We start from the raw sequence: 22,428 nt of genomic DNA, 5'->3' as shown, positions 1-22,428 counted from the left end.
CATCTTCTACAAACCTACCGACTCCCACAGCTACCTGACTACACCTCCTCCCACCCTGCCTCCTGTAAAAACGCTATCCATTATTCCCAATTCCTCTGCTCTGCAGCATCAGCTCCCAAGAAGATCAGTTCCACCACAAAACATCCCAGATGGCCTCCTTCTTCAAGGACTGCAATTTCCCCTCCCACGGTGTCAACGATGCCCTCCAGTGCATCTCCTCCATTTCCCACACCTCCGCCCTTGAACCCCACCCCTCCCAACGCAACAAGGACAGAACTCCCCATGGTCCTCACCTTCCACTCCACCAACCTCCGGATACATCACATCATCCTCCGCCACTTACACCACCTATAAACAGACCCCACCATTAGGGATATATTTCCCTCCCCACTCCTATCTACATTCTATAAAGACCATTCCTTCCAGACTCCTTTATTAGGTCCACGCCCCCCCATCAACCCATCCTCTCCTCCCGGCACCTTCCCCTGCCACCACAGGAATTGCAAAACCTGCGCCCACACCTCCCCCCTCACCTCCATCCAAGCCCCAAAGGAACCTTCCACATCTGTCAGAGATTTACCTGTACTTTCATACACACCATCTACTGTGTCTGTTGCTCCCGATGTGGTCTCCTCTACATTGGGGAGACATGACACCTACATCTTTGGGACATCACGCACAAAACAATCCCACCATCCTGTGGCTGAACACTTTAACTCCACCTCCCACTCCGCCAAGGGCATGCAAATCCTGGGCCTCCTCCATTGCCACTGATGCCTGGAGGAAGAATGCCTCATCATCCACTTTGGGATCCTCCAATCACATTGCATCAAAGTGGATTTCACCAGTTTCCTCATTTACCCTCCCCTGCCCACTTTCCCCCAGTTCCAACTTACCAGCTCAGCATCACCCTCTTGACCTGTCCTACCTGTCCATCTTCCTTCCCACTTATCTGCTCCGCCCTTCTCTCCAATCTAATCACCTTTACCCCACCTTCATCCATCTCAGCCACCTTCCCGCCAGCCCCACCCCCTCCCATTTGTCCCTCAGCCCCCTTGGGCCCCTCCCCAAATTCCTGATGAAGGGCTTATGCTCAAAACGTCGATTTGCCTGCAACTTGAATGCTGACTGATCGGCTGTGCTTTTCCAGCACAACACTCACGAATCCAGAGCTCTAGGCTAGAGAAAGCGGAATTAATGCTTTCAGTCCAGTCACCTTACTTCAGACTGATGGTGACTTGGAAGGGGTTGGTATCTATGCTGAAGACAGGGGATGGGGAGGGAGGGGGAGGGAATGGGAGTGAATGATTGGTGGAAATGGAACCCAGAGAGAGAGAGAGAGAAAACATCAGCGAGGCAAACAAAGGGATGGATAATGATGAGCCGGGGAGAAAGGAAAGCTGTTGGTAGAGACTATTACAAGGTGAGATTGGGTTGGCTGTGCTGAAAGCCAGTTTCCTCATTTCCCCTCCCCCCACCTTGTCTCAGTCGGTTCCCTCAACTCAGCACCGCCCTCCTAACCTGCAATCTTCTTCCTGACCTCTCCGCCCCCACCCCACTCTGGCCTATCACCCTCACCTTGACCTCCTTCCACCTATCACATCTCCATCGCCCCTCCCCCAAGTCCCTCCTCCCTACCTTTTATCTTAGCCTGCTTGGCACACCTTCCTCATTCCTGATGAAGGGCTTATACCCGAAATGTCAAATTTCCTATTCCTTGGATGCTGCCTAACCTGCTGTGCTTTAACCAGCAACACATTTTCAGCATGTTAGGACAGGGCCTGGGATGTCGGGGTGGATGAAAAGACATATTATAAAAGAAAAGAATAAAGCAAATTTTCCTAGCTAGAACTGGATCTGAAGAAGGGTCACTGGACTGGAAATGTTGCATCTGTTTCACTCTCCGCAAATGCTGCCAGACCTGCTTAGATTCACCAGAAATTTTCAGTACTCCAGTTCCCTTGTTTTTGTAACATTCTGGGGACATGGGTTCAAATTTCACCTCAATAAAACCTGAAATGAAAAAAAAACCTTGTCTAATAGTAACCATATGTCCCATTGCTAATTCTTGTAAAACCCCCATCAGGATCATTGATGTCCTTTAGGAAAGGAAGCTGCCATCCTTACCTGGCCTGACCTAGATGTGATTCCAGACCCACAGCAACATGGCTGACTCTTAACTGTCCTCTGGGCAATTAGGGATGGGCAGGAAATGCTGGCCTGGCTAGCCATTTTCACATTCCCCAAATTAGTAAGAAAAAAGGTTTCAAGTAATCAACAAAGTATTTTTAAATTATTCTGTTGGTTCCCACTTCTACCCCTCTATCTAGTAGTAAATTCCAGGTAATCACTGCCCTCTGGATGAAAACAACCTTCCTAAATTTGCTCTACTCATTTCCTTAAATCTATGCCCCAGATTATTCACTTCTCCAACAGGAGGAAAGATTTCTCCCCATGAATCCTGTTTATGCCTCATAACTCTGTATATCTTAGTCAGCCACCGAGCTTTCCATTCTGTAAGGAAAACAATCCTAGCTTATGTACTCCGTCTTCATAGCTGATCACTCCATCCCAGGTGAATCTCCTCTGCACCCCCTCCTGTGCAAACCTACAGTGAGGGGACCAGAACTAAACACTGTACTCCAGCTGTGACCTAACATGATATGCAGCTCCATCACAACCTCCTTGCTCTTGTGTTCAATGCCTTGATGAAAAAGTATCCCATCTGCCTCCTTAATCACCTTATCTAGCTGCTCTGAGCTGTCAAGGATCTATGGACATGTGCACCCAGGTCCCTGTGCTCCTTTGTACTTCCCAGACTCCTGCAATTCTTTGTGCACTCCCCTGCCTTGTCAGTTCTTCCAAAATGCACTGCCTCACACTTTCCAGGATTAAATTATATTTGCTTTCATTCTGCCTATCTAACCAGCTTGTCTATATCGTCAGGTATGGGTGTGGCAATTAGGAGTGGGTAAGTATTTTGGAGGCAATTTCATTGGCGCTTGGGTTTTGGTTGACTTGAATATTTGGGGTGTACTTCAGAAGGAATTAGGTGTTTGAAGTTATATTTTGGAGGGAATTGAGTATTTGAAGGTGATGGGGGTGTTTGGGGAGTGTTACAGGAGGAGGATGGGTGTTTGGGGAGTGATACAGGAGAGGGATGGGTGTTTGGGGAGTGTTACAGGAGGGGGATGGGTGTTTGGGATGTATTACAGGAGGGGGATGGGTGTTTGGGGAGTGATACAGGAGGGGGATGGATGTTTGGGGAGTGATACAGGAGAGGGATGGGTGTTTGGGGAGTATTACAGGAGGGGGATGGGTGTTTGGGGAGAGTTACAGGAGGGGAAATGGGTGTTTGGGGAGTGATACAGGAGGGGGGTGGGTGTTTGGGGAGTGTTACAGGAGGGGGAATGGGTGTTTGGGGAGTGATACAGGAGAGGGATGGGTGTTTGGGGAGTGTTACAGGAGGGGGATGGGTGTTTGGGGAGTGATACAGGAGAGGGATAGGTGTTTGGGGAGTGTTACAGGAGGGGGGTGGGTGTTTGGGGAGTGATATAGGAGGGGGGTGGGTGTTTGGGGAGTGTTACAGGAGGGGGATGGGTGTTTGGGGAGTGATACAGGAGGGGGATGGGTGTTTGGGGAGAGCTACAGGAGGGGGATGGGTGTTTGGGGAGAGTTACAGGAGGGGGAATGGGTGTTTGGGGAGAGTTACAGGAGGGGGAATGGGTGTTTGGGGACTTGTTCAACAGTGTTATTGGAGGGAATGGGCAATGGGATGTGTTTGTGATTGGGTAATGGGGGCATCTTGTCAGGGGTTGGCTACAAGGGGGTGGGTTGGAATATGTTTTTCAGTGGTATTTTGAAGGGTGCGAATACAGGTGTAATTTGGGAGGGGTGTACTACTTGGAGAGTAATTCAGGGTGGGTTGAGTATTCGTGGGGTATTTAACAAGGTGAGACCATGTGATGCAGGAGCATTAGTAGGCCATTTGGCCCATTAATTATGCTCAGTCATTCAATGGGATCAGGGCTGGTCTGATAATTAACTCCACTTCCCTGCCTTTCCCCCATAATCCGTGATTCCCTTTCCTGATTAAACATCTGTCTCACTCAGTCCTGAAAGTACTGAACAGCCCAGTCTCTCCAGCTGTGTGTGGTTAAGGATCCACAGATTCATCCCCTCTGACAGATGAGTTATTTTCTCATCTCACTCGTAAATGTGAGACTACCTATTCTGAAATCCTGGAATCTCCACACCTACCCTGTCAAGAACCAAAGAATTTTCTATGTTTCAACAACCTGCTATTCTTCTGATTCCAGTATATTCAGCCTCTCCTTAGATAGTCCCTCCATGTCTGATATCAATGTATGAACCTTCTCTCTGACCTAAACCGTTCACTGTATTCTAGTTATAGTCTGACTAGTGCCTTGTATAACGTTAGCAAAATCTCCATCCTTTTAAACTTCATGCCCTTTGAAATAAAGGCCAACATTTTATTTGACTTCCCTATTACCCCCTGAACTTCGATGTTAGTTTATTGGGAATCATGCATGGAAATCCCCAAATCCCTCTGTGTGTGCAGTCTTTCTCCAGTTAAATAATATTCAGCTCCTCTATTCTTCCTGCCAAAGAGTATAATGTCTAATTTTCCCACATGATATTCCACCTGCTGAGTTTTTCCCCACCCACTTAGTCCCATCTATACCCTTCGCCTATTTTTGTATCATCTGCAAAGTTGGTTACAGTAGTCATTTTCCTCATCTAAGCCATTAACATAAATGAATTGTGCTCCCATCATTGAACCTATTGGCACACCCCTAGTTACATGTTCCAATCTTGAAATTGCCCCCATTCTCCCAATTCTCTGTCATGTACTAGTTAGCCTATATTTTAACCACATGAAGAGACCATGGGCTTTTATTAAGTTGAGTAAAAAGTGAGGTCTGCAGATGCTGGAGATCAGAGCTGAAAATGTGTTGCTGGTTAAAGCACAGCAGGTCAGGCAGCATCCAAGGAACAGGAACATCCTGTTCCTTGGATGCTGCCTGACCTGCTGTGCTTTAACCAGCAACACATTTTCAGCTTTTATTAAGTTGCCTTATGTGTGGTACCTTACAGAATGCATTTTGGAAATCCAAATCCTTCACATTCACTGTTTCTCCTTTACCCATCATGCATGTTACCTCCTCAAAGAATTGAAGCAATTTTGTCAGTATTCCTTCCCGCTCATGACTCAGCTAGACCACATATATATTTCTGTTATGTTTCTATAATACTACGGCAGGCTACAGTTCAACAGGTTTATTTGGAAGCACTAGCTTTCAGAGCGCTGCTCCTTCATCTTGTACTTCCCAATAAACCTGCTGAACTATAACCTGGCGTTGTGTGATTTTTAACTTTGTATACACCCCAGTCCAATGCTGACACCTCTGAGATGACATTTCTATAATAGATTTTAACATTTTTCAATAAGAAATGTTAAGCTAATTGGCGTGTAGTTAGAGTGTTACAGATTTTGGGTTGGTTTCGGTATTTGTGTTACTTTGGAGGAATGCCTAGTATTTACAGAATCAAAGAGTCATACAGCACAGAAACAGACCCTTCCGCCCAACCAGTCCATGCTGATCATAATCCCAACTGAACTAGTCCCACCTGCCTGCTCCTGGCCCATATCCCTCCAAACCTTTCTTATTCAGGTCCTTATCCAAAAGTCTTTTAAATGTTGCAATTGTACCCACATCCACCATTCCCTGAGGCGAACCACCCTTGGTGTGAAACATTTGCCCCTCACGTCTTTTCTAAATCTCTCTCCTCTCACCTTAAAAATGTGCCCTTCAGCCTCGAAATCCCCAGTCCTAGGGAAAAGACACTTACCATCTACCTGTACCCCTGACGATTTTATAAACTATCAGGTCACATTTGGAGCGGGCTGGGGATTTAGGGAGAGTTTGGAGGGGTTTAGTTGGGAGAGTTCCGGTAAGAGAGGGCAGTAGGTATGTGTGGTCCCCTCACCCGCATGATGACATCCGAGAACTTGTTGTTCAGCCCCTTGATCTCCTCCTTCTCCTGGTTCCGGGCCGCCCGCAGTTTCTGGTCGATCTCCGCCCGGGGGCCGTCATTCAGTAAATTGGAGGAGGGAACAGAGAAGGTCCGGGGCACGCTCCTCAGGCTGTGCGCCCGGGGCAGCCCGATGCTGCTGTTCGCCATGCGGCTCATCCCGATCCCGGTGTCGGGGCTGATCCCGGTGTCGCTGCTGATCCCGGTCTGGGTCTGATTCCGGTGTCGGGCTGATCCCGGTGTCGGGGCTGATCCTGGTCTGGGTCTGATCCCGGTGTCGGGGCTGATCCCGGTGTTGTTCCTGATCCCGGTGTCGGTCCTGATCCCGGTGTCGGTCCTGATCCCGGTGTGGGTCTTGATCCCGGTGTGGGTCTGGGTCTGATCCCGGTCTGGGTCTGATCCCGGTGTCGGGGCTGATCCCGGTGTCGCTCCTGATCCTGGTCTGGGTCTGGGTCTGATCCCGGTGTCGTTCCTGATCCCGGTGTGGGTCCTGATCCCGGTGTCGGTCCTGATCCCGGTGTGGGTGCTGATCCCGGTCTGGGGCTGATCCCGGTGTGGGTCCTGATCCCGGTGTCGGTCCTGATCCCGGTGTGGGTCTGGGTCTGATCCCGGTGTCGCTCCTGATCCCGGTGTGGGTCTGGGTCTGATCCCGGTGTCGGTGCTGATCCCGGTGTCGGTGCTGATCCCGGTCTGGGTCTGATCCCGGTGTGGGTCCTGATCCCGGTCTGGGTCTGATCCCGGTGTCGGTCCTGATCCCGGTGTGGGTGCTGATCCCGGTCTGGGGCTGATCCCGGTGTGGGTCCTGATCCCGGTGTCGGTCCTGATCCCGGTGTGGGTGCTGATCCCGGTGTCGGTCCTGATCCCGGTGTCGGTCCTGATCCCGGTGTGGGTGCTGATCCCGGTCTGGGGCTGATCCCGGTGTCGGTCCTGATCCCGGTTTCGGTCCTGATCCCGGTGTTGTTCCTGATCCCGGTGTGGGTCCTGATCCCGGTGTGGGTCTGATCCCGGTGTGGGTCCTGATCCCGGTGTGGGTCTGATCCCGGTGTGGGTCCTGATCCCGGTGTGGGTGCTGATCCCGGTGTGGGTCTGATCCCGGTGTCGGTCCTGATCCCGGTGTGGGTCCTGATCCCGGACCGAGTGCCCAGCTCCCGCAGCCCGCTCCCCCTTTAAAGCTGTATTTACATTGTCCCCGCCCCTCCGTTTTCTATTGGAGGGAACTCAAGGGGCGGGGCCGAAACTGGATAAAATTTGAATATTAATCAGGGAGCGGGTACTCCCTGCGCTCTGATTGGTCTGTTCACCTGTCACTCCAAACCTATAACTTCAGGTAAATATAATCCGAGTCACACCTGAGCCTGACACAAGCAGAGGGAGAGAGGGAAGGATAGAGGGAGAGAGGGAAGGATAGAGGGAGAGAGGGAAGGATAGAGGGAGAGACGGATAGAGGGAGAGAGGGATAGAGGGAGAGACGGATAGAAAGGGACGGATAGAGGGAGAGAGAGGGAGAGGGAGAGGGAGAGGGATATAGGGATAGAGGGATAGAGGGATAGAGGGAGAGGGATAGAGGGATAGAGGGAGAGGGATAGAGGGATAGGGATAGGGATAGAGGGATAGAGGGATAGAGGGATAGAGGGAGAGGGATAGAGGGATAGAGGGAGAGGGATAGAGGGAGAGAAAGGGACGGGGAGAGAGAGAGAGGGAGAGACGGAGAGAGAGGGGAGTGACGACTTGCTGAGCCAGCCCTGCACACACACACAGAGTTACCCCCGAGAGCGAGATGAGCAAGAAGTCGTTTAGCCGGACAGCCAGCTCCAGCAGTGTGGTGATGGGCCTGAGCCCCAGGAGGCCGAACAGTGCCCGCAGCTTACACGGGGACATCAGCAGGAATGTGAGAGTAGCTTCTTACAGCCCAGGCAGCGTGGGCAACCTGAGCACAATCGGCGTGCACAACACCTTCAACCAGCAGGATGAGCTGCAGGGGCTCAACAAGCGACTGGCCACTTACCTCAGCAGGGTGAAGCGTTTGGAAAGTTCGAACAAGGAGCTGGAGGGCAAGATCCAGGCCCACCTGGCTCAGAAAGGTAATCTGGCTCGGAACTGGAACTCCTATGAGAAGCCGGTGGTGGATCTTTGCAAACAGGTGGGTAACTGCCTCAGACTCTTCAACCCATCGCTTACATTGTGTCCCCTGAGCGTTCTCTTAGACTTCTTACTTGAAAGAATTGACAAAGCTCAAGGCTGGGGTACACGCCGATATGAAATTCACAATACAAACAACAACCAGCCAGAATATAATAGATACAGCAGGGAAGTGAGAAAGGAGACCTGATAGCTAAAGAGAAGGAGTGAGCAAAGACAGCAGCTAACATTAAAGGGAATCTAAAATTCTCTCTTGGCATTTTTGAATGATTCATTAATGAGAGGAACTGGCTAGGCTGACATTTGGTGGCCATCCCTAATTGTCCAGACAGCAGCTAAGAGTCATTGCTGTGGGTCTGGAGCCACATGGAGCCCAGACCAAGTAAGGATGGCAGTTTCCTTCCCTAAAGGGTGTTAATGAGCCAGGTTTTTTCGCCTGACAATCACCACAAATTCATGGTCATCATAGGGCTCCTAATTCCAGATTTAAAAAAACTGAATTCAAATTCCACCTTTGCAGGATTTGAACCCAGAGAATTAGCTGGGTCTCAGGGTTTACAGTCTAGCGATAATACCACTAAACAGTCACCTTCCTAAAAGAACATAGTAATAGAGCATTGATCTAGTAAAATGGTGATAACTTAAATGGTGAGTGTTTGTGAAGTAGAGACCAAAAAACAGATTAATGGGGCATGGCTGAGATACAAAATGCATAGTTTACATAATTCTTTATCAAGGAAGAAGATCCTACTGATGTTGTGATGGAAGAGGAACTATTTTTGATACTGAATGGACTGAAATTGATGAAGGAGATCTATTAGTGGGCTGCCTTGGTAAATCACCAGGACCAGATGAGATGTAGCTGAGGAAACTGAGGGGATTGAGAGAGGAAATTGTGAAAGGATTGGCCATAACCTTCCAGTCCTCCTCAGGTAGAAGGGTGGTCCCAGAGGACAGGAGAATTGCAAACATTATGTCCTTGTTCACAGGAAGGTGTAAACATAATCACAGAAACAACAGGCCAGTCAGGGGTGAGAAACCTTTCTGAAATACTCAACAGAGACAAATTCTACAGGCACTTGGATAAAAAGCAGATGATTAGAGAAAGCCAGCATCAATTTGTTCAGGTCAAGTTATGTTTAACTCACTTGGTGGAGTATTGTGAGAGGTCAATGAGGGTAATGCAGATGCTGTGATGTCATTGGACCTCTAGAAGGTATTTGATAAAATGCCACAAAACAGGCTTGTATGTAAAGTGTGGCCGGGCAAGCTGAGAAATGGATAAAAGAGGACACTGGATCCTGGGCTATATCAGTAAAGGCACAGAATACAAGGGAGAACCTTTGTAAAACACAGGGGGGCATTCTGCTCCATTCTGGGCACACAGGGTGGGAGGGTATTAGAGAGGGTGCAGGACAGATTTGTGACTCTGGTTCCAGGGACGAAGACTTCAGTGACTGGATTGCAAGGGACTGCTGGGTCTGTTCATATCAGGATTGGAATTTTGAGTGGAGATTTGAAGTAGATGTTAAAAGTACAAGAAGCCTAGGCAGAGCAGGTGTGTCTTCCATCCCTCAGTCCGGAGGGACATCATCTCATTTAAAACAGGAATGAAGAGGAGAAACTGTTCCCATTAGTGGCAGAGTTGAGAATCAGAGTACACAGATCTTTGATGATTGACAAAAGAAGCCAATGGCGTGAGGAAAAACCTTTTCACCCATTGAGTCTTTAGGATCTAGAATGCACGGCCAGAGAGTGTGGGGGACGCAGGGTTTAATTGAGGCTTTCAGAAAGGAATTTGAATCCGAAGAAAATTCAGGGCTACAGGGCTGGGTAGGACTTGCGAAATTCCTCTTACACCACCAGCTTAGACTAAATGGGTTGAATCCTCATTCCTGATGAAGGGCTTTTGCCTGAAACCTTGATTTTCCTGCTCCTCGGATGCTGCTGACCTGCTGTGCTTTTCCAGCATCACTCTAAACTTGACTCTAATCTCCAGCATCTGCAGTACCCACTTCTGCCTAAATGGATGGAATGGTCTCCTTCTGTCACCATTTGATGATTCTATGATTTTGCTTTCATGTGAGATGAGCTTAAAAGGTGAATAAAGTAAGACTCAATGCTCAGATCTCATTCAGACCCTGGTTTATTCTTTGCATCTTGTCTCCATTTAGGATTCCTATGTTTACAGTGTAATAGCACACTCATGCCAGTGATGGCATGCAATGCCTCATTGGATATGCGCATTTGCCTAATGTGACAAATCTCCAATTTGTGGACAGAAATTGTGCAAGAGTTTAAATGCATGCACATGTACTGATATATACTCAAATATTTTCTTGCATTTACCATATTCTTTCTGAATTCTAAATTGCTTTGTCTTTGTAAACAGGTAGCCCTCTCTGTCCCTTTCTCTGTCTCTCTTGCTTTCCGTCTTTCTCGTTCTCCCTTTGTCTCTATCCCTCTATCTCACTCTCTAACTCTGGTTAGAGCCACCTTGATCAGGTAATTGATGGAACAATAAATATTATATCAGATTCTAGCTGCACAATTTATGGAAATATTAATTTTATACATTGGGATACATCTTCTGTGCAAGTCAGAAAGTAAATGCTGATTACGACAGCCCTGAGCTGAAAGTTCCTCAACCCACACCCAATTAACCTAAATCTATATTTATTTAATATTATTTCAAATTTAATGTATGAATGTGACACAGGTTTGGCTGACTCGTGCCTTGTTTGGTATCTCACTCTTGTTCTTATTATGGGGTGGATGTCTGAAATGCTTTGGTGCCAAAGTATCACAAAATTCTGGGATTGTTCAATATGGGAGACATTCAGTTTATCAAGACCATCTCCAATAAGAGTCAATCAAATTACTGTTTCTTAACATTCAATGATGTTAACATCACTGAATTCTCCACTGTCAACATCCTGGGGTTTACCATTGACCAGAAACTCAACTGGACTCACCACATAAACACAGTGGCTACAAGAGCAGGTCAGAAACTAGAATTACCTTGGCGAATAATTCACCTCCCAACTCCCCAAACCCTGTCCACCAACCATAGGGCATAAGTCTGGAGTGTGATGGAATACTGTGGGATGTGTCCACAGTATTGTCCATCCCTAGTTGCCCATTGAGAAGGTGGGGATGCGGGAATTCCAGGATTTTGATCCAGCAACAGTGAAGGAACAGCGATATATTTCCAACTCAGGATGGTGAGTGAATTGGAGGGGAACTTGCCCAGATGTGTGCAGCTCCAACAATACTCAAGAAGCTTGACACCAACCAGGACAAACATTTTATTGGCACCACATTCACATGCATTCACTCCCTCCACCACTGATGCTCAGTAGTAACAGTGTGTATCATCTACAAGATGCACTGCAGAAACTCACTAAAGACCCTCAGACAGCACCTTCCAAACCCACGACAACTTTTGGAACACCACCCCCTGTAAGTTCCCCTCTGAGCCACTCACCATCCTGACGTGGAAATATAAACTGTCACTGGGTCAGAATCCTGGAGTTCTCTTCCTAAGGACATTGTAGGTCTACCTACAGCACATGGACTGCAGTGGGTCAAGAAGGCAGCTCACTCCCAGCTTCTCAAGGGGCAACTAGGGACGGGGGATAAATGCTGGTTCAGTCAATGATGCCCAAATCTCATAAATGAATAAAAGCAAATTTGCTCACAATATTGCGACATTCAGTTATTATGGAGTGTGCATGTTTTATGTTCTGTTAGCTGTCTCTCACTGTGAAATGGGTAACTGCTCAACTAAACGGGCTCCTCTTGATTAATTAATGGGTAATATTTGTATCAATGAATCTCATTTCTCTGCAGGTCCAGGAAACCATTATGGACAACGCTGGTTTGACTCTGCAGCTGGACAACTGTGAACTGGCGTCGGACGATTTCAAAGTGAAGTAAGTGTGGGACTGTGTAATCTGATTTTTCAGTTCTTCCCACATTTGTTTAAATGTGAAGCTGGGTAGGGTGATGTGTCAAGGCATTAACCTTGAGAAATGAGCTAGAGAAAAGCTGACACGTATTCTGAATTTAAATAAAGCACAGTGCATGTACATGTTCATTCCGTCTGCAAAAGTCCATGGTCCTGTATTTATTAATGTAGCTTCCAGTACACACACGTGTGCCACATTGAAAGCTAATGTTATCATCCAGAATGTGCTGGAGCAGATTCAATAGAAGCTTCCAAACATAGTTGGAGAACTCATTAGAGAAAAGGGAAACAAAATAGGATTATGGATTAAGATCAGGGAGTGGCTAAACAGCAGGTACAGACATGATTGGCCAATTGGGGTCCATCTGGTGCTGCAGAATTCTAGGACTTTCAAAAGGAATCTGGGTAAATACCTGAAAAGGACAAATTCACAAGGCTAAAAGTGAAAGAGGGGATTTAGGACCAATTGGAAACTTCTTTCTGCCATGGACAAGAAGGGCTGAATGGCTTCTTTCTGATCTGTGAAAGTCTTATGTTTCAGGCTGTAACCTCTGGAGAGCTCTCCAGCACCAGGCTGATCACTGGGGTCATTGTTCAAGACTGCTTTGTAACCAGTGATCTTTGGTCTCTAGGTGGCAATCAGAGTTGGACCTGGGACGATCAGTGGAGCAGGACCTCAATGGGCTACGGAAAATCCTTGATGACACCAATATGGGCCGCATGCAGTTAGAGTCCCAGATCGAGGCCTTGAATGAGGAGCTGAGTTACCTCCGGAAGAACCACCAAGAGGTGAGAAGAGAAGTACATTAATGTAGCACCTTTCATCAGTTGGGACGAAGGAGGTGATGATGGCAGAGTGGTCAAGTCACTGGTGTGGTAATTACAGACTGAGTCTATTACCTGAGGCATACATGTTGAAATCCTATCATTACAGCTGGTGACATTTTAACTCAGTTACTAAAAATCTGGAACCTCAAGTTAGTTTCTGTGATGGTAACCATGGCAACTATCACCAGTTGTTATAAAGACCCATTTGGCTCACCTATTAGGAGGGGAGTCTGTTGTCCTTACCCAGACTGATGTACATGTGACTCCAGACCCATGTGGATGACTCTTAACCACCCCCTCAAAATGGCCCAGCAAGACTCTAAGTTCAAGGGGCAATTAGGGGCTGGACAATAAATGCTGATGAAGGGCTTTCACCCAAAACATCGATTTTCCTGCTCCTCGGATGCTGCCTGACCTGCTGTGCTTTTCCAGCACCACTCGAATCTAGACTCTGATCTCCAGCATCTGCAGTCCTCACTTTTGCCTAGTAAGTGCTGGCCTCAATAGCATCCTGTGAAAGAGTAAACGAAAAATAATGAGGCAGTACTCTGTGCTCAGCAACAACCCAAAATGGTCAGATAAATTATTTTAGTGAGGTTGGTTCATAGATAAAGATTTGTCAGGAGATTGGAGAATAGTGAATGTGGTAGCATCCATGAGATTTTGATATCCACTGAATAAGGAAGATGGCGAGTCAGTCTGACATCTCATTGGAAAGGAGGCGTCCACAAATGGTGCAGACCTCCCTCAGTTTTACATAACCTCTTTCAGTCCCTCTTTCAATGACAAATTCTCTCTTTTTCCCTCGCTCCCTTTGCGCAGGATGTGGATGAGCTCAAAAAGCAAATTGCAAATTCCAGTGTCTCAGTGGAGGTTGAAAGTTCCGATGATGAGGATCTTGGGAAAATTATCAACAGTGTCCGTGAGGAATATCAGGCTCTGGCTGATCAGAACAAGAAGGATGCGGAGGAATGTTACAAAAAGAAGGTATAGAAGACACAGGAGCTCTGTGAGATTTGGGCAGTGTGGGTCTCTCAGAATATTTGTGTGAATTTGCATGTACGTGTCTCTGTGTATGTGTTTGTGTGTGTGTGCATCCATGTGTCTGTGTATATGTGAGTGTGTGTGTGTATTTGTGTGTGTCTGTTTCTGTGTTTGTGTGTGCATGTACGTAGATGTGATCATCTATGTACATGTGAGTGTATGTATCTGTGTGAATGTGTCTATCTGTGTATGTGAGTGTGATTCTCTGTATATGTGAGTGTTTGTAACTGTGTGTGTGTATCCCTGTGCACATATCTGTGTCGTGTGTGTATCTGTGTATGTGTGTCCCTGTGTATGAGTTTAGAAGAGTGTGTGTGTGTGTGTGTGTGTGTGTGTGAGCGAGAGCGAGTGAGAGAGCGAGAGTGAGAGAGAGCGAGTGAGAGAGCGAGAGTGAGAGAGAGCGAGAGTGAGTGAGAGATAGAGAGAGAGAGTGAGTGAGAGTATATATGGCTGTACTTTCTGGCAATGTGTGTCTGGTTATATAAATAATATCTATTCTCACTCTCGCCCAGTTTGATGCTGCTTCTCTTGAAGCTTCAAAGAATAATGAGGCTCTTCAGGCAACAAAGAATGAGCTGAGCAGCATCCGGCGCCAGATCAAATCCCTGGAGGTTGAGCAACGCTCATTGATGGCCATGGTAAGCCCACAGCTCAAACACAGTCAGGAAAGCAGTAGGTGCTATCGGTGTTCAGCACTGAATCCATTCTCTCTTTCTCCCCCACAATCTTCTCTCTGTCTGTCTCTCTCTCCCACACCATGCCTCACCCTTTCTCTTTTCAAACCCCACACTTTCCTCTTGGCACCAGATCTACAAACATCCCCTCCCTCCCCCACCCACACTCAGTAACAGCAGTGTGTACCATCCCCTCTCTCCCCCACCCACACTCAGTAGCAGCAGTGTGTACCATCCCCTCCCTCCCCCCACCCACACTCAGTAACAGCAGTGTGTACCATCCCCTCCCTCCTCCCACCCACACTCAGTAACAGCAGTGTGTACCATCCCCTCCCTCCCCCCACCCACACTCAGTAGCAGCAGTGTGTGCCATCTACAAGATGTGCTGCAGAAACTCATCAAAGATCCTCAGACAGCACCTTCCAAATCCATGCCCACTTCCATCTAGGAGGACAAGGAGCAGCAGATACATAGGAACACCACCCCCTGCAAGTTCCAACACCAAACCATCCTGATTTGGTGATATATCCCCGTTCCTTCAGTCTCACTGGGTCAGGATCCTGAAATTATCACCCCAAAGGCATTGTGCACCTTCTCAAGGGGCAACAAGGGATGGGCAATAAATACTGGCCAGCCAGTGATGCCCTCATCCAGTGAATAATTTAAAATAAGCCCCACCACAAATGTTCCCATCATCTTTCCAGATTTCAGATCTATCTGTGTAGGAACCTGACAGTGAACTGCCAGTGGGAAGCCTGTTCTCCCAGCTCGGAACTGGGTCAAGTACGTTAGGTGCAAACCTTTCCTCAGATCATTGACTTAAACTCAGCCCAGGCAGAGTGCCTGGCACATGGGCGAGAGATAGCTTTGGCTTTGGCAGAGTGAACATCTCCTGGTAACCGGTGAACAAGCCTCTCACCCATTTCAAGAACCTGTCTTAAATCACACCACGCCCTGCTCGTCTATCACTCCTTCGGCTGCTTGAACTACATTAGCTCTTGGTTAAGTACCACTTTGTTTTTCAAATTCTCATCCTTGTTCTCCAAATCCGGTGTGGGCTCAGCCCTTCTGATCTGTAATCCCCTCCAAACCCCACAACCGTCCAAGTTCTCTGTGCTCCTCCAATTCTGGCCTGTCGAATATGCCTCATTTTAATCATTCATCCATTGGCAGTTGTATTTTGAGCCACCCTAGCCCTGAGCTCGAGAATTCTTTCCATATGCTCTCCTCCTTCAAACTTCTATCCTTGACTGACCTTTTGGTCACCTGTACTAATCGAGTCATAGATATATACAGCATGGAAACAGACCCTTCGGTCCAACCCGTCCATGCTGACCAGATATCCCAACCCAATCTAGTCCCACCTGCCAGCACCCGGCCCATATCCCTCCAAACCCTTCCTATTCATATCCCCATCCAAATGCCTCTTAAATGTTGCAATTGTACCAGCCTCCACCACTTCCTCTGGCAGCTCATTCCATACACATGCCGCCCTCTGTGTGAAAAAGCTGCCCTTAAGGTCTCTTTTATAACTTTCCCCTCTCTCCCTAAACCTATGCCCTCCAGTTCTGGGCTCCCCCACTCCAGGGAAAAGACTTTGTCGATTTATCCTATCCATGCCCCTCATAATTTTGTAAACCTCTATAAGGTCACCCCTCAGCCTCCGACGCTCCAGGAAAAACAGCCTCAGCTTATTCAACCTCTCTCTATAGCTCAGATCCTCCAACCCTGGCAACATCCTTGTAAATCTTTTCTGAACCCTTTCAAGTTTCACAACATCTTTCCGATAGGAAGGAGACCAGAATTGCACACAGTATTCCAACAGTGGCCTAACCATTGTCCTGTACAGCCACAACATGATCTGTACTCAATGCTCTGACCAATAATGGAAAGCATACCAAATGCCTTTTTCACTATCCTATCTACCTGCGACTCCACTTTCAAGGAGCTATGAATCTGCACTCCAAGATCTCTTTGTTCAGCAACACTCCCCAGGACCTTACCATTAAGTGTATAAGTCCTGTTAAGATTTGCTTTCCCATGGGTGGCATGGTGGCACAGTGGTTAGCACTGCTGCCTCACAGCGTCAGATACCCAGGTTCAATTCCTGCCAAAAATGTGCAGGTTAGGTGAATTGGCCATGCTAAATTGCCTGTAGTGTTAGGTGAAGGGGTAAATGTAGGGGAATGGGTCTGGATGTGTTGTTCGTCAGAGGGTCAGTGTGGACTTGTTGGGCTGAAGGGCCTGTTTCCACACTGTAAGTAATCTATACTAAAATGTAGCACCTCACATTTATCTAAATTAAACTCCATCTGCCACTTCTCAGTCCATTGGCCCATCTGATCAAGATCCTGTTGTAATCTGAGGTAACTCACTTCGCTGTCCACTACACCTCCAATTTTGGTGTCATCTGAAAACTTACTAACTGTACCTCTTATGCTCGCATCCAAATCATTTATATAAATGACGAAAAGTAGTGGACCCAGTACCGAACCTTGTGGCATTCCACTGGTCACAGGCCTCCAGTCTGAAAAGCAACTCATCACCACCACCCTCTGTCTTCTACCTTTGAGCCAGTTCTGTATCCAAGTGGCTAGTTCTCCCTGTATTCCATGAGATCTAACCTTGCTAACCAGTCTCCCATGGGGAACCTTGTCGAACGCCTTACTGAAGTCCATGTAGATCACATCTACTGCTCTGCCCTAATCAATCCTCTTTGTTACTTCTTCACAAAACTCAATCAAGTTTGTGAGACATGATTTCCCACGCACAAAGCCATGTTGACTATCCCGAACCAGTCCTTGCCTTTCCAGATACATGTACATCCTGTCCCTCAGGATTCCCTCCAACAACTTGCCCACCACCGAGGTCAGACTCACTGGTCTATAGTTCCCTGGCTTGTCCTTACCGCCCTTCTTAAACAGTGGCACCACGTTTGCCAACCTCCAGTCTTCCGGCACCTCACCTGTGACTATCGATGATTCAAATATCTCCACAAGAGCCCTATATCTCCTTATTTGGCTCAGTGTGTTTGATAATGCTTATAGAAGTACATTTTACAAAGCAAATGGTGCGATATAAATATGTTGTTAAATCGTTCTCCTGTCATCAGATCAATTCCCTGGAGGACACTCTGGAGGACACTGATCAGAGATTGGCTGCAGAGCTACAATCCCTGAACCAGACCATCCAGCAGCTGGAGGAGCAGCTCGCTGACTGCCAGAACAGACTGAAAGCTCAGAACCTGGAGTACCAGAACCTCCTCAACACCAAGATGAAACTGCAAGCTGAGATCGAAACTTATCGTCGCCTCCTGGATGCTGAAGGGTGAAATAACCTCACTCCAGAACTACAGCACAACGTTAGATACAGAGTAAAGCTTCCTCTACACTGTCCCCCATCAAACCCTTGGGACAGGGACAGCACGGAGTTAGATACAGAGTAAAACTCCCTCTATACTGTCCCCATCAAACACTCCCAGGACAGGGCAGCACGGGGTTAGATACAGGGTAAAGCTCCCTCTACACTGTCCCCATCAAACACTCCCAGGACAGGGACAGCACGGGGTTTGATACAGAGTAAAGCTCCGGCACGGTGGGCGGCACGGTGGCACAGTGGTTAGCACTGCTGCCTCACAGCGCCTGAGACCCGGGTTCAATTCCCGACTCAGGCGACTGACTGTGTGGAGTTTTCACATTCTCCCCGTGTCTGCGTGGGTTTCCTCCGGGTGCTCCGGTTTCCTTCCACAGTCCAAAGATGTGCAGGTCAGGTGAATTGGCCATGCTAAATTGCCCGTAGTGTTAGGTAAGGGGTAAATGTAGGGGTATGGGTGGGTTGCGTTTCGGCGGGTCGGTGTGGACTTGTTGGGCCGAAGGGCCTGTTTCCACACTGTAAGTAATCTAAGTAATCTAAAGCTGCCTCTACACTGTCCCCATCAAACACTCCCAGGACAGGGACAGCACGGAGTTTGATACAGAGTAAAACTCCCTCTACACTGTCCCCCCATCAAACACTCCCAGGACAGGGACAGCACGGGGTTTGATACAGAGTAAAGCTCCCTCTACACTGTCCCCATCAAACACTCCCAGGGCAGGTGTGGCATCTGGACTTTTGCTGGAAAACCATGTGGTGGACATGATGGTTTCTGGGACACATAGGATTGTGGGTATAATTACTGCCATTGTTGTCTGATTTGTTCCAGGGATTGATTAGTCAGACAGTCTTAGATGTGAATTTTTATCCAGGTTGGTAGGTCAAGTGATGAGGCCTCATATACCGAGTAAGTGACCCAAACTATGCTCAAATATGTTTCTATTTTCCAGACACAGTCAAACAGATCACTCAAGAAAACTTCCTGATTCAAGTACTGGAGGTGAGTTGGTGACTGTTCTGCTCAGAGCATCTGGTGTGCCCAACAGGCTCTATCACATGATAGAGGGTCATCACATAGATGGTCTCTGATGCCTCAGAGACATCACAGGCAGCAATGATAATGCATGATAATGATACTTCACTGGAAGCGTGGTCAATGAGGTCTGGAGGGAAAACTTGCATGAGGACGTTCATCTGTCTAGGCCAAATGAAATAGCTCAACAAGTGCTCCACTTGGAATCAACTACTTAACGCAGACTCTCCTGAGCATGGTATCAAATCCAGTATATTTCAGCCATTGACATATTTTTAGATAGAAGAAACCCTGAAAGAAACACATTGGGAGGGCTCCAATAGACCTAATATCAGTTATTAAAGGGTAGTAGGAAAATACAGGGACTTAAAATGAACACATTACCAGGACCCGATGATTTCCACCAAATATATGTAAAATAAATCCGTGAGTAAATTGCAGGCAAACATTTCTGAATTTTCCAAATCTCTCTCAATTCTGAAATGATGCCCTTGGATTAAAGATTTGAAGATGTCCCTCCATTATCGAAGAAGGAAGACAGGGACTGGGTAATGACAGACCAGTCAATCCTTCATCAATTGTGGGCAGGTTTCATGGTACGTGACTGGCATAATGTGATTAACCTCTGGGACCAGTGTTCATGATTAATCAAAGTTGATTTAGATTTATGCACTGTCTGCCAAATCTAGTTGAACTGTTTGGAGTGCACTAGCATGGTGGACAGGACTATCTCTCTGGATTCTCTCTGGGGGAACTTCCAGAAGTTTGCATACAATAAGTTACTTTCAAAATGAAAACCCATGGAACTGGGATTGATATGAGTCAGTAACTGGTGAGGAGAGAGAAGGTAATATGTAATGTCTCCTAAGGGTCTGTACTGGAGCTTTAGCTTTTCGCCACGTACATTATTATCTTGGTTGAGAGCAAAGATAATTTAAATCTAAGCTAACACAATGTTACGAAGTGCAGAAATTTGTTTATGTGGAAACTGGACGTGGTCGGTGAGGTGAGCACATCAAACAATAGCTGATCAACGACAATGCAGAGCAATGTGAGGTCATCCACTTTAAATCTGAGAAGAATATTGGAAATTATTAGATGTTGCGGGGGCTTGGAGATGGGGGAATGTGTAGATATCTAAAAGCTAGTGCATAGGTACACTAGCATATTTATTATTATTTATTTCTGTATGCACAACAATGCAGCTGAGTGTTCACTCTCATATATTCCCAAATACTCACAATGTACTCTCACAGGTTTATGTTACTTACTGTGTGTTCTCACATATTTCTGTGTACTCCTTCATATTCATGTGACTCTGTGTATTCACACACGATACCATGTACTCACTAATCTCCTTCTATTGCAGACAGGAAAGCCACTAAGAAAGTCATCATAATTTCCCAGCAGGTCGTAGATGGGAGAGTGGTTTCGGAGCAAAAGGAATCTGAAGAAGTTCTGAATTAAAAATCTTCCTCATGTGGAGAAAGTTTCAGAAAAGCACTCAAATCCATTTCAAGCAAATAATCCACAGTAAAAGGGAATGCCTGGTGATTCTAGGGATGTTATTCTGATCTTGTTTCTTTCAGGTGATCTGGCTGGTGAGGTGAAGACTGCTGATTGGCTATATTCACATGTTGCATGCTATATCTGTGTGAAAGGGGCAATGTGCTTAGATAAAGAGCCAGTTATTGTTTCTATTAAAGACACATGAATGTGTTTGCTGTAGAGGTTCCCTCACAGCATTATTATGACAGTTGTCTGATGAATTGGGTTAACATTTGGTGAAGTGTCATGCTTTCCTGCATGGCTGAGGACTGCCAAGTCCTCCCATCGTTTTTCTGCATGAACACTACACTCCCATATATTCACTATTGCTCCGAAGCATTCACTGTAAACAATATCTTCCCAGTGTACTCCTATTATGTATTCACTTAATACTATATAATCATCATGTACGCCAATGTATTAACTCATATCATTATGTATTGATTGCAAGTTTCTGCTTTCATTTTCAAATTGATAGGGAGCCAACAACATATCTTCCAATATGCTCTGTATAATCTCCCATAGTTTTCCACAGAGGCTTAAAAACTATTCTTTCTGATGAAAATAGCAATTCCCTAATTATAGCAAAACGCAGAGTGCAATGATGAGATCTGATTTGATTGTATCTGTTTTCTATACTTCTGCTCTAATAAAAGATTTGAGTTTATAACTTGCTTCTATTGTAAAGACTGGGTATTGTTACACAGTATTTTGTTATGGACTAGGCCAAACCACTCAAAACATCCCTTTTTTTATACAGATATTTTTATTGAAAATTTAACATGTTTTTACAAGTTTACAAATAAAAAAACCCAAGTATAAACATTGATATACAATTAAATCTTAAATAAATAATAGCCAAAATCTATCAAACAAAAGAAGAGATACTGAAAAAAAAGACAAATCTCAACTAACTACTAATCTAACCTACAACAAACTAGAGTGTATGATTAAATCTCTTACATTATTCAAGAAAAGTAAAAAACAACGAATAACACAGAAATTGAGTAGTAAAGTACATGCTCGGAAGGTGTTAACATCAGATCGTAACAAAGCCCGTATTCATGTGGGATTCCTCTCCCAGGGGGTCCCGGACCAGCCAGGGTCGTTGTCTCAATTAGATAAAAGCTCTTGATAGAATGGCCGAAATATCTGTACCTGTGTGATTCAAGAAGGGCTGCCATATTCTATAGAATAATTTGTTTTTTTGGTGCACCATGTTTGTGAGGAAGTCAAGGGGAATATATTCCATGATTAATCTGTGCCAATTCAAGAGTCCAGGAGGGCCCTCAGCCGCCCAATTTATCAAAATATGTTTCCTTGCACAGAAAGAGAGAATGGAAAATATTCTCTTCCCGTGCATATCCAGGGAGAGTAAGCTCAAAAATCCCAAAAGGAGAGATACTGCATCCACTCTAATTTCCATTCCCAAGATTTCTGTCAGGGCATATGCTACTTTAGTCCAATATTTATGGATCTTATGACAAGTCCATAAGCAATGTACAAGAGTGCCCACCTCTGTTTTACATTTGGGACACATTGGACATGCTCTTACCTTAAATTTTGCCAATCGGTCTGGTGCTATATGGGCCCTGCGAAGTATCTTCAACTGAATGGCCTGGGTTCTGCTGCAGATGGAGATTTTTCTGGTATTTTCCCAAATGTCATTCCACATTTCTATGGAGATTTCCAGCCCAAATCCTGATCACATGTTTTAAGCAGATTGTCCGTATCTTCCAATCCTTCATCATGTAATAAATGAT

The 22,428-nt window shown here is 46.3% G+C and overlaps 2 protein-coding genes across 3 annotated transcripts in view; one reads left to right on the top strand and one right to left on the bottom strand.

Moving 5' to 3' along the window:
• The window catches only part of LOC132817370 (keratin, type II cytoskeletal 8-like), a 28,784-nt gene extending 22,576 nt beyond the window's left edge, over positions 1 to 6,208 (bottom strand). The window contains exon 1 of the mRNA XM_060827782.1: positions 6,013 to 6,208. Coding sequence (XP_060683765.1) covers positions 6,013 to 6,207 — 195 coding nt within the window. The 5' untranslated portion in view covers position 6,208. The remainder of the gene's footprint in view (positions 1 to 6,012) is intronic.
• Positions 6,209 to 7,730: 1,522 nt separating this feature from the next.
• Positions 7,731 to 21,269, top strand: LOC132817369 (keratin, type I cytoskeletal 18-like). 2 transcript variants are annotated; one of them, XR_009644872.1, is made up of 8 exons: positions 7,731 to 8,197; positions 12,049 to 12,131; positions 12,799 to 12,955; positions 13,817 to 13,981; positions 14,551 to 14,676; positions 17,825 to 18,085; positions 19,035 to 19,084; positions 20,487 to 20,523. XR_009644872.1 is itself a non-coding variant. In XM_060827781.1 (8 exons), the coding sequence occupies exons 1-8, from the start codon at positions 7,835 to 7,837 to the stop codon at positions 20,582 to 20,584; spliced, it is 1,257 nt and encodes a 418-aa protein (XP_060683764.1). In that variant the 5' UTR covers positions 7,731 to 7,834; the 3' UTR covers positions 20,585 to 21,269. The 2 variants fall into 2 exon arrangements, 1 of the variants encoding a protein (XP_060683764.1); XM_060827781.1 differs by having other exon boundaries at positions 17,825 to 18,039; positions 20,487 to 21,269.
• The last annotated feature ends 1,159 nt before the right edge of the window (positions 21,270 to 22,428 follow it).

This window comes from Hemiscyllium ocellatum, chromosome 7 (genome assembly GCF_020745735.1).
Source record: "Hemiscyllium ocellatum isolate sHemOce1 chromosome 7, sHemOce1.pat.X.cur, whole genome shotgun sequence".
Lineage (NCBI taxonomy): Eukaryota > Metazoa > Chordata > Chondrichthyes > Orectolobiformes > Hemiscylliidae > Hemiscyllium > Hemiscyllium ocellatum.
The sequence above is the reverse complement of the archived record's forward strand: the minus strand, read 5'-3'. Positions and strand labels throughout refer to the sequence as shown.